Source organism: Mauremys mutica, chromosome 17 (assembly GCF_020497125.1).
Source record: "Mauremys mutica isolate MM-2020 ecotype Southern chromosome 17, ASM2049712v1, whole genome shotgun sequence".
Taxonomy (NCBI): domain Eukaryota; kingdom Metazoa; phylum Chordata; order Testudines; family Geoemydidae; genus Mauremys; species Mauremys mutica.
The window spans coordinates 6,356,780-6,368,111 of record NC_059088.1 but is presented as its reverse complement, the minus strand read 5'-3'; the positions used below and the strand labels follow the sequence as shown (position 1 = coordinate 6,368,111).

The 11,332-nt window shown below is 67.8% G+C and overlaps 2 protein-coding genes across 2 annotated transcripts; both read left to right on the top strand.

Moving 5' to 3' along the window:
* Nucleotides 1-4,742: 4,742 nt before the first annotated feature.
* LOC123351872 (adenosine receptor A1-like) lies at nt 4,743-6,124 on the top strand. The gene is made up of 2 exons (XM_044991556.1): nt 4,743-5,068; nt 5,395-6,124. Exons 1-2 carry the CDS (start codon nt 4,743-4,745, stop codon nt 6,122-6,124), a joined length of 1,056 nt encoding a protein of 351 aa, XP_044847491.1.
* Nucleotides 6,125-7,460: 1,336 nt separating this feature from the next.
* Nucleotides 7,461-10,625, top strand: LOC123351632 (40S ribosomal protein S19). The gene is made up of 6 exons (XM_044991119.1): nt 7,461-7,548; nt 8,412-8,482; nt 8,745-8,845; nt 9,744-9,927; nt 10,168-10,222; nt 10,562-10,625. The coding sequence occupies exons 2-6, from the start codon at nt 8,412-8,414 to the stop codon at nt 10,586-10,588; spliced, it is 438 nt and encodes a 145-aa protein (XP_044847054.1). The 5' UTR covers nt 7,461-7,548; the 3' UTR covers nt 10,589-10,625.
* The last annotated feature ends 707 nt before the right edge of the window (nt 10,626-11,332 follow it).

The following is an 11,332-nucleotide window of genomic DNA, read 5'->3' as shown; positions in this document are numbered from 1 at the left end:
CTGCTGGGAGACCCCAGACAAGCTGGTGTCAGCCCTGCCTAGCCTGCTTGATGCCCATTAAGGACCATCAGCGACACAATTGACCCATGGAGAGGAGGCAGATCCGCCTTGTGACTCAGCAAAGTGCAGGGACTGGCCCATGTGACTCCAGACTCCATTTTGCTGTAATTTTCCACAGTAAGAACAAAGAGGTTCTTACACCTGGAAGAGCCTATATAAGGCTGATGCCTCATCTCCATCTTGTCTTCAATCCTGCTTCTTACCTCTGGAGGGACTTTGCTACAAACTGAAGCTCTGCACAAAGGCCTGAATGACCCATCCCAGCGGGGATGTTCCAGAGACTTGATTTGAACCCTGCAGTTTACTCCATCCCTGCTACAAGCCTGAACTAAGAACTTTGCCATCACTGTATGGAATTGATTCCATTTAACCAATTCTAGCTCTCAGCTCTAGCTTTTTCCTTTTCTGAATAAACCTTTAGATTTTAGATGCTAAAGGATCAGCACCAGCGTGATTTGTGGGTAAGATCTGATCTGTATATTGACCTGGGTCTGGGGCTTGGTCCTTTGGGATCGGGAGAACCTCTTTTCTTTTACTGGGGTGTTGGTTTTCATAACCATTCGTCCCCATACGAGTGGCACTGGTGGTGATACTGGGAAACTGGAGCGTCTGAGGGAATTGCTTGTGTGACTTGTGCTTAGCCAGTGGGGTGAGACCAAAGTCCTCTCTGGCCAGCGGGTTTGGTGCCTCAGAAGTGGAAAAACCCCAGCCTGGGGCTGTGACTGCCCTGCTCGGAGCGATTTGCCCTGAACTGGCACCTCAGTTGGGTCCCGCCAGAACCAGCATCGTTGCACCACCTGAATTGTGTTCAGTGCCTTTGGGGGCACTGCACTGAAACGCAATTGTCTGGGTGTGTGTCACGGGGGGCTCGTGCAATTCCTCCTCACAAGCCGGCCCGGGAGGGGCTCACGCTGGATTCCCCAGGGATCAGCAGCCAGAGAAAGGGGGTTGGGGCTAAATCGCCCGGCTTTGAGCAGGCTCAGGGCCTTTAACCAGCCCCGCCCGGGCCCGTGGGGGGCCCAGCCCTTTGGGGAGGGCTGGGAGGTAGCTCTGAACTACGGCTGAGGCCTGGGAGACGCCTGCTGCGGGGGACTGTGCAGGACTCGCGCCCCAGAGCCCCGGTGGCGCCGGCCGGGGACTCGCTGGCGAGCTCGCTAGCAGGGGGGCAGCTTCTCGGGTGTTTTCTCTGTAACGTTTCTACCCCTAGAATAACACGCCTGGCCCAGGGAGCGCTGGCCGCGAGCGCCCCACGCCTGGCGAGGACTCGGTGATCGGTCTCGGAGGAGAACCCAGCCGGCCCAGTTCCTCTGCCTTTGCTGGGGAGTTCGCCGCGGGGCCGGGAGCCGGGCAGGCCGGGGAGCCTGGAGCGGAGCCTTGCTGGGCTGTCGAGGGGGAGCAGAGCTGCAGCTGCCCTCGGGCTCCGGCTCTCGGGCTCCGGGCCAGCAGCCGCCATCCGGACTGTGGTTCCCGAGCTCTCTGCTCCCCCCAGACTTGGGGTCGTCTCTCACTCGTAATCCCCAGGGCAGCCCAGCCTCCTGCGTACACCAAGCTGGGTGCGCCTGGGCTGGGACAGGGAAGACGGGGGGTCGGTTGGCTACCAGGCGCCAGGGATCCTCGGTGGGGCGAGCGCGTCCCCTCTCCCAAAGCCCTGGCCGCCGCACGGCCCCCGAGCAGGGCCCGGCCTGGAGATCTCACAGCAGGGCCCAGCGAGGGGCGGGTCCTGGCCCTGCACGGCCGCTCGCCGGCTCCCCTGGGTGCTGCACAGCCCCCGAGCCGGGCCCGGCCTGCAGAGCTCACAGCAGGGCCCAGCGAGGGGCGGGTCCTGGCCCTGCACGGCCGCTCGCCGGCTCCCCTGGGTGCTGCACAGCCCCCGAGCCGGGCCCGGCCTGCAGAGCTCACAGCAGGGCCCAGCGAGGGGCGGGTCCTGGCCCTGCACGGCCGCTCGCCGGCTCCCCGGCCCCCCAGCAGGGCCCGGCCTGCAGAGCTCACAGCAGGGCCCAGCGAGGGGCGGGTCCTGGCCCTGCACGGCCGCTCGCCGGCTCCCTGGGCGCTCGGGCAGCTGGTGTGAATGGCGCTGGCGGGCTGTGCGCTTCGGCCGCTGCATCTGTGTCCATTGGTGCTTCCGACTGGCGCGGGCCGGGCCCGGGTTTGCTCCGGCTGGCTCGGCAATAGGGAGGTGGAGGAAACAGGCGGCTTGTTTTCCTCCCAGTGAATGAATCCTTCCCTCCCTGAACATAAGAACAGCCAGCCTGAGTCAGCCCAAAGGTCCATCCAGCCCAGTGTCCTGCTGCCGACAGTGGCCAGTGCCAGGTGCCCCCGAGGGGATGAACAGAACCGGGAATCACCAAGTGACCCATCCCCTGTCGCCCATTCCCAGCTGCTGGCAAACAGAGGCCAGGGACACCCTCCCTGCCCAGCCTGGCTAATAGCCACTGATGGACCTGCCCTCCCTGAACGTATCTAGCTCCCTTTCACCCTGGAGCCTCCCGCAAGCTTTGGGGCTCAGCTAGGGCATGAAACCCCCGGCCCGGCCGGGCAGACACCGGCACTGGCCTCGAGCGGCAGAGAGAAGGTGGCACCTAAGTTCTGCCTCTTTGTACCGGCTGCGATTCGGTGACTCTTCCTCGCGGCCGCGGGAGGCTCCTGTCCCCCTGCGCGTCACACACCCGAGATCATTCACAGCTGAGAGAGGAGTAACGTTAGTCCTGCCCCCTCCTGCCCTCGGGCTCGGGGGGCCATAACCGCTCCTCCGGCAGGGCCCATTTGGGCCACTCCTCAGACAAACCCGGCGGGCGGGGGCAGGGCTCCAGGGAGCTCGGCAGCTCGGCCCTTTTGCCCGCAGAAGTTGGTCCAATAAGTGACATTAACGCCCTGGCTTTGTCGCTCCATAGAGGGAGGCAGGCGCGTCACAGCCCCTCTCTAGCCAGGAGGTCTGTATTGCAGCTGCCAGGGTGCCAGGTCTGGGCACCTCCCGAGGTCCGTTAGTCCAGGGACCCAGCCCCAGTGTCCCCCCATACCCCTACCCCGGCCAGTAGCTCCTTGTGGCAGGAGGACGCTGGGAGACCCGCCAGGCGAAGGTCTCTGCTTCTCGCGAGGGGCGACTGGATCGGATGGTGCAGGGCAGGGAAGGGCGGGCGGATCCTCAGTCTCCTGCTACCAGCACCTCCCTCGGCTGCCACCCGCAGGGCTCCGGGGCCATCTGCTCTGCCACCCGCACTAGCAGCCGCTCCCCTGGGCTCTGATGGGGCTGCATCTTACGGTTGGTATTTATTAGGTGTATTACGGTAGCGCCCAGGAGCCCTTGTTCTGGCCCAGGACCCCAGCGCGCCAGGGGCTGCACGTTACGGTTGCTATTAGGTGTATTATGGTAGCGCCCAGGAGCCCCCGTCCTTGCCCAAGACCCCAGCACGCCAGGGGCTGCACGTTACAGTTGCTATTAGGTGTATTACGGTAGCGCCCAGGAGCCCCCATCCTTGCTCAAGACCCCAGCGCGCCAGGGGCTGCACGTTACGGTTGCTATTAGGTGTATTACGGTAGCGCCCAGGAGCCCCCGTCCTGGCCCAGGACCCCAGCGCGCCAGGGGCTGCACGTTACGGTTGCTATTAGGTTTACTATGGTAGCGCCTAGGAGCCCCCATCCTGGCCCAGGACCCCAGCGCGCCAGGGGCTGCACGTTACGGTTGCTATTAGGTGTACTACGGTAGCGCCCAGGAGCCCTCGTCCTGGCCCAGGACCCCAGCGCGCCAGGGGCTGCACGTTACGGTTGCTATTAGGTGTATTATGGTAGCGCCCAGGAGCCCCCGTCCTGGCCCAGGACCCCAGCGCGCCAGGGGCTGCACGTTATGGTTGCTATTAGGTGTATTACGGTAGCGCCCAGGAGCCCCCGTCCTGGCCCAGGACCCCAGCGTGCCAGGGGCTGCACGTTATGGTTGCTATTAGGTGTATTACGGTAGCGCCCAGGAGCCCCCATCCTGGCCCAGGACCCCAGCGCGCCAGGGGCTGCACGTTACAGTTGCTATTAGGTGTATTATGGTAGCGCCTAGGAGCCCCCGTCCTGGCCCAGGACCCCAGTGCGCCAGGGGCTGCACGTTACGGTTGCTATTAGGTGTATTACGGTAGCGCCCAGGAGCCCCAGTCCTGGCCCAGGACCCCAGCGCGCCAGGGGCTGCACGTTACGGTTGCTATTAGGTGTATTACGGTAGCGCCCAGGAGCCCCCGTCCTGGCCCAGGACCCCAGCGCGCCAGGGGCTGCACACACACAGAACCCAGAGCCGGGCCCTGCCCCAGGGTGCTCCCAGCCCTGCATTCATTGTGAGGGGCGAACCGCTGAAGTGCCAGAATTGGAAGTCAGGCGTTTATCTGAACCTCTGGTGAGGGGACCCCTGCCCCCCCAAGCGGGGCCCCCCCAGCGCCCCACCCCCACGCGAGCAGCGCCTCAGTCTGCCCGCTCCCTCGCTTGCTCCCCAAACCCACAGGCACCTCGCTGGTCCCTGCCGTTCTCCCGCCGCCAGCTGGCGCCTGACACCCGCGTGGGAGCCGGATCGATCCACGCGGCACCCGCTCTCCACCGCCCCGATCTGTTTGCTCAGGGATCGCTTGGCAAACGCAGCCGCTTATCCCCGGGCTGCAGGGGACGCTCCCTTCGGCAGCAGGGCTGGCGGGTGCCCCCTCGCCCCTGCCCCGATGGATCTGTCCCTCGGCTTCGTCGTTCTGGAGGGGCTCCTGGCCCTGGCCGTGGTGGGCACCAACCTGCTGGTGTGCGCCGCGCTCTGCCTGCACCGGGAGCTGCGGAGCGTCACCAACTGCCTGGTGGCCTGCCTGGCGCTGGCCGACCTGGGCGTGGGCGCCCTGGCCATCCCCTTCTCCATGGTGCTCAGCCTGGAGCTCACCCTCTGCTTCTACACCTGCCTCTTCCTCGCCTGCTTCCCGCTGGTCACCACCCAGTTCTCCGTCCTCCTGCTGCTGCTCATCGCGCTCAACGCCCACCTGAAAATCCGGCTGCCCAGCAGGCAAGAGAGACGGGGCCCCCTGGGGCAGGGCCTCCCGGGGGTGGGGGCGTGGGGAGTTCCCCAGCCAAGGGGCAGCGGGACACGCCAGCTGGCTGGCTCCGGGGCCGGGCAAGCCAGTCTGTGGCCCCCGGTGGGTCTGGGGGCTGAGCGGCTCCTAGCAGGCCGCGGGGGGCACCCGCCCATCCGGCAGGCAGCGCTGGCACATGGGCTCCAGGGCGCGCCAGGCCATCCCGGCGGGAGTGGCTCTGCCCAGGCTGCCGGGCAGCTGGAGCCCACCGGGGCCAGCAGGGGGGTGCCGAGGCTCTGAGCCCGCTCTCTCCTTGCAGCTACGCTGTGCACGTGAGGAAGGGCCGGGTGCTGGGCGCCGTGGGCCTGTGCTGGCTGCTCTCGCTGCTCATCGGCCTCTCCCCCATGATGGGCTGGAACCGCCTGGGGCGCTACGTGGAGGGGAACCGGACGCTGGCCGCCAGCTTTGCCGCCGAGCGAGTCCCCGTGGTCCTCATCGCCCGCGAGCAGCCCTACGGCGGCTTCCTCTCCAAGGTGTACCCGGGCGTGCGCGCGGCGCCCCCCTACAGCCAGCTGCACGACGACCACCTGGGGCGCTGCTCCTTCACCTCCGTCTTCACCCCCGAATACCTGGTCTACTTCGTCTTCTTCGCCTGCACGCTGCTGCCCCTGGGCGCCCTGCTGGGCATCTACGCCGACCTCTTCCGGCTGGTGCGCGAGCACTTCCTCGCCCAGCCGCTGCGGGCGGCCAGGCGCGGGGAGCTGCACATGGCGCGCACCCTCCTCCTCCTGCTCGGCATCTTCTGCCTCTGCTGGATCCCGCTGCACGTCATCTACTGCGTGCGGCTCCTCTGCCCCGGCTGCCGGAGCTACGCGGCCCTGGACCGCCTGGCCGTGCTGCTGTCCCACCTCAACTCCCTGGCCAACCCGCTCGTCTACGCCATGAGGAAGAAGGACTTCGGGCGGGCGCTCAGGTCCGTCCTCCTCCGCTACGTCCCCTGCTGCTCCGGCGCCAAGGTTCAGCCCCAGGGCCGCAGCGGCCGAAGATAAGAGGGACCAAGGCCCAACCCTGGTCCTTATTCCCCGATCCCGGCGTAGCGCCCCGCCGAGCTCCCTGTCCTATTGGTAAAGGGAAGGGGTGACGCTCCCCCCCAATCTCTGGTGCCTGCCCCCTCGGCAACCCCCCAGCAGGGGCTGGGTTTTCTTCTCCTGGCTTTGTGTCCCTGGGGTTATTGTCTGTTAAATACTGGCCCCATCCTGGACGGTGCTGAGCTGCTTGGCTTACGCTGAGCTCCAGCCATGGGTTCCCGCTCTCTGGGCGAGTCGGAGGCACCCAGCCCCGCCAGCCAGCGCGAGCAGGGAAAACGGGGGGAGGGGGGCTCCCGCCGGCTCACGGAGCAATTATTGAAGAAGTGGTGGCAGGGATCGATCACGCAGCTGTCGGGCGGATAATGGACCCTGCTGCCGGGCAATAAAACCGTCCCGTGACTGGCCTCCTGCTTTTACCAAATGTTTGTTAAATCGATTCTGGGAAAGGGCAGGGGAGCGGGGCCATGGGCTGCCTCGGGGGGGGGGGAACAGGCCAGGGCTCCCTTCCAGCTGGGTGGGGGGAGAAAGCGGGGGGGGCTGGGAGGGACTGGCTGGCTCGGGGGGAGGGGATGGTTCCCAGCTGGCGGGGGGTGTTGGGAAGGACTGGCTGGGGCGGGGGCTGGTTTGGGGTGGGGAACAGGCCACGGCTCCATCAAAGGCAGCATGTTTCCGGATTGGGGGGTGGGGGGCTCAGAAGGGTCTGGCTGGATGGGGGGGACGTCCCACGGCTCCCATCCAGCACAGGCTGTTCCCAGGTGGGGGTGGGGTGGGGGGGACTGGCTGGCTGGGGGGGGGGCTTGGCGGGGGGGGAGGGGGATTGGGCCGTGGCTCGGTCCAGCGCAGGCCATTCCCAGGTGGGGGGGAGGGGCTGGCTCGAGCCACCCGGCAACAGTGAAAGTGACCCAATGAAACTCCCCAGCATGGCAACGAGTCGCTGTGATGTCACAATGAGACTGTGATAAGTTGAGATGATGTCACAATGAGTCGCTGTGACGTCACAAGACTGTGATCAAACGCGGTTACATCACATTTGGATGCTGTGATGTCATGGGATTGGATGCGGTTACATCACACGTCGAGGCTGTAATGTCACGACGAACCGATGTGACGTCACACTTCCGCCCCGCTGTTCCGGACAAGCCCCGCTTCCGCCCCGCAGCGGGTGACGAAACGGCGCTTCGCCCCTCACTGATTTCCCCGCCCCCTGACTTCCGCCCCGCGGGGCCCCGCCCTCCCCTCTCCCGCTCGGCAGCGATTGGCCGGGCGCAGCTCTCGCGGGGCGCGATTGGGCGAGCGGCTCTCGCGGGATCTGGGGCCCCGTGTTCTGAGGGCGGGCGGCCCCGTACGGCCCTTTCCGAGCCCGGCAGCGCGGAGCCAGCAGCGAGGTGAGGAGCGGGGGGGCTGGGCCCGGCCAGGGACCCCCCCCCCCGCATGGCCCCCCCCGCCCGGCACCGGCCCCCCCCGGGACCCCCCGCTTCACCCCGGGCGCGGGACCCCCCCACATGGCCCCCCCCGGACCCCGCCCGGCCCCGGCCCCCCCCGGGAGCCCCCGCTTCACCCCGGGCGCGGGACCCCCCCCACATGGCCCCCCCCGGACCCCGCCCGGCCCCGGCCCCCCCCGGGAGCCCCCGCTTCACCCCGGGCGCGGGACCCCCCCCCCATGGCCCCCCCCGGACCCCGCCCGGCCCCGGCCCCCCCCGGGAGCCCCCGCTTCACCCCGGGGGTGGGAGGGGGCGCTCCGGAGCGGGGAGAGGCGCTGGGGGGGGCGGCCCCGTGGGGGGGGGGGCTCCGATCTGCCCTGCGGGCCGGGCCGGGGGGGGGGCCGGGGCCGGGCTGAGCGGATCCGGATTTGTGCGGCCGCTGCCCCGTGGGGGGTCCCAGTAACCCGGCCCGGCCCGGCCCCCGCAGTAACTGCTGGGTTCCGCAGCGCCTGGCGGGGCGGGACCCGGCTCGGCCCGTGCGCACGGCGGGGGGTCGGGGGGCCCCGCCCCGGCTGGCTGGAGAGGCCGCTCCCCGCTGGGGGGGGCAGGGCGGGGTCCCCCCCCGTCCCAGGGCCGCTCCCTGCTGGGGGGGTGCAGGGCGGGGTTCCCCCCCCGTCCCAGGGCCGCTCCCTGCTGGGGGGTGCAGGGCCGGGGGGGTGCAGGGCGGGGTGGGGTCCCCCCGGGCGGGGTCTCCCCCCCCCGTCCCAGCCGGGTCGGTCCTGCCGCCGGGTCCCCGCGCAGCGCTGAGCGGGTCTCCTGTCTCGCAGATGCCCGGGGTCACGGTGAAAGACGTGAACCAGCAGGAGTTCGTCAGGGCCCTGGCCGCCTTCCTCAAGAAGTGAGTTTCCCTTCCCCGGGGGCGGGTGGAGCGGCCGGACGCGGCTCGTTCGCACCGGGGAGGCCGCTGCCGCGGATCGGCCCAGGCTACGTTTCCTCTCCCCAAATGCCCCTTTGGATCCGGAGGGGCCTGTGGGTCCCTGTGCTCCTTGGCCCCGGGAAGTCTCCTCTGCGGGCCTGGCCGCCCCTCGCCGGCCACACGCAGCGCTACCCCGGCTGGGCTGCCCGGGAGCTGGGCTGACTTGTCTCTGCCTTGCTTCCAGGTCAGGGAAGCTGAAGGTGCCCGAGTGGGTGGATACGGTCAAGCTGGCCAAGCACAAGGAGCTGGCCCCGTACGACGAGAACTGGTTCTATACCAGAGCAGGTAAGAATCCCAGCCCTGCCCATGGCACCAGGGGCACGTCTGCCCCCCGAACCAGCGGAGCAGTGACCCCTGAATGGGCTGGGGAGTCACAGCCCACGTCCCTCCCACGCGGCTGGCATTGCCGCCTCTTCTCGGGGGCTTCGGCTCGTGTGGTGTGTCCTGGGGAGGGGCGGCCGCGCGCCTCAGCCAGCAAACGCCCATTGAACCCGGAATCTGAGCGCTAGGCACTGAAAAGTGGGTTGTGTTCGGTCCTGCTGGGTGTGTGGGAGGAGATGCCCTGACTCGCGATCACCCTGCGTTGCTAGTGAGGGACTGTGGCCTTGTGCCTCTGATCCATGGGCATGGCCGCCGCGGTTCCTCTGGAGTCTCCGGGCGCCGGCTCGTTTGTGACTCTTGGCTTGGCTTGTGAACGCACCACGAAGGGCAAAGGAACGGGCTCTGAATTCAGCTCTGCGCCGCAGCCTTTCCTGCCTGGCTGGGAGCCTCCTCTGGCTGGCGAGAGGCTCTCGAACACGTCCTGTGCCCCGAACCCTCCAGGGCTCTGATCCCAGCCCCCCTTGCCCTGGGTTTGTGAGTGAGGGGTCAGCTCGCTGCCAGGGGGTGTGCGCTGATTTCACCAGCCCTGCAGCCTGCGGGAGTCGTGCAGGGAACCCCGAGCGGGTGGTGGCGGGAGGAACTCTGCCCTGTGCGGCGATTCCGGCACCTCCGGCTTCCTAGCTGGAGCCCTGACCCCCGTGAGTCTCCTGGTCGCAGCTGGACCCATCCCTGGCGCCTTCGCTCCCCCGCCGTGGCGGCTGCTCAGAGAGGCTGTGCGGTGGGGGAGGGGGCGTGTTAATGCTTTGGCTTGGAAGCAGCCGCTGGGATGCCAGGCTAACGGGCTCTGCCTGTGGTTCTGCAGCTTCCACAGCCCGGCACCTGTACCTCCGTGGTGGTGCCGGCGTCGGCTCCATGACCAAGATCTATGGGGGCCGGCAGCGCAACGGCGTCATGCCCAGCCACTTCAGCCGCGGCTCCAAGAGCGTGGCCAGGCGGGTGCTGCAGGCCCTGGAGGGGCTGAAAATGGTGGAGAAGGATCAGGACGGGTGAGTGTCGAGGGGCCTGGCCGGCCGTTCGTGACGGGGACGGACGTGGCTGCTGGGCGGGAGGGGAGGCGGGTTTCGGAGCAGCCTGTCGGGTTTACACTGAGCGCGCCGGGCATCGGAGCCTGATCTGAACAATGCGTGGTGGGCACGGGCAGCAGCCGAGCCGGCTCCAGGGGCCGGGGCGCTGGGAGAGCGTTAGTCCACAGTGGCAGATTCTTTACCCTTCCTGTTTCCTGCCAGAGGTCGCAAACTCACCCCCCAGGGACAGAGAGATCTGGACAGAATCGCCGGCCAGGTAAGGCTGCGTTCCCACCCCCGTGTGCTGGGTAGGGCCCGGGGACCCCGCCCGTGCGTTCAGGGTCCCTGAAAGCGGGTGTAGTTCAGCCCATGGCAGCATGGCGAGGGGCGTTCTCCCAGCCCCACGGCCAGGACAGAGCCAGCCGCTGCCTTTGGTGCCCTGGCTAGCAGCCCCGGCCGCATAGTGCTGAGTGTCCCCATTCCTCCCTCGCTCCCTGCTGGGCTCTGCGCGAAGTGGCCGTGTGACCCCCACAACCTGTCTGGGGGTGGGGGGTGCACCTAGGCTGTCTCTCCCCCCCTTCTCCGGCATGGCTCTCATCCGCCTTCTCTCTTCCAGGTGGCAGCTGCAAACAAGAAACATTAAAATGAGCGTCAGAGAATAAAACCCGGTTCCTGTTTCACGCCTGCGCCTGTTCCTTTGCGAGGCTTCGCGCTGGGGCGGCCGGCAGCGGGGCACCACGTGGGCTTCGCAGCCGGCCCGTTCTGGGGATGGGGCGCATCAGCACCGGAGGCCTGGTGCTTTCTGTCGGGCGGGGGGATCTCTGCTCCGGCGCTTGTGTGAAGTCCCCAGGTAGCCAAAAGTTGGTCCCCTTCTTCCCGTCACTTGGTGGCCCTGGGGGGTGAGTTGGGGGTGTGTGTGTCCCAGGGTGTTTTCTGGTGGGCGGGGAGATGTCACCATCTTGGGTGTCTGCAGAGCGTCCCCCTCCCCCACCCCAAGCAGGGCTGTGTGTTAGACTGGGGGATCCCCAGCAGGGCAAGGGAGTGTGTAGGAACCGCACCGCCATCGCTGCAGCACCAATGTCACCGCAACCTGGGCCGCTCTCCCCCCCGGGGTCTCCGCAGAGACTCCTGCTGCTTCCCCGAGGCGCAGGGCGGGGGTGTCCGGGGGCGGCCGCTCGCTCCGGCTCCAGGCCAGCGCCGAGACCCGGCCGCCCTGCAGGCGTGGGGGGGGTCTAGGCTGCCCTCGTGGGAGTGTGGAAACCCCAGTGCGCCCCGGGCACTTGGCTTCTCGGCTGCCTGTGGGGGCTCCCGGCCTCGGGGCTGCCCTGAGGGGAGCGTCGCCTTGCACAGGGCCTGGTTTGTGCCAGTTCCAGGCCTAGAAACCTGC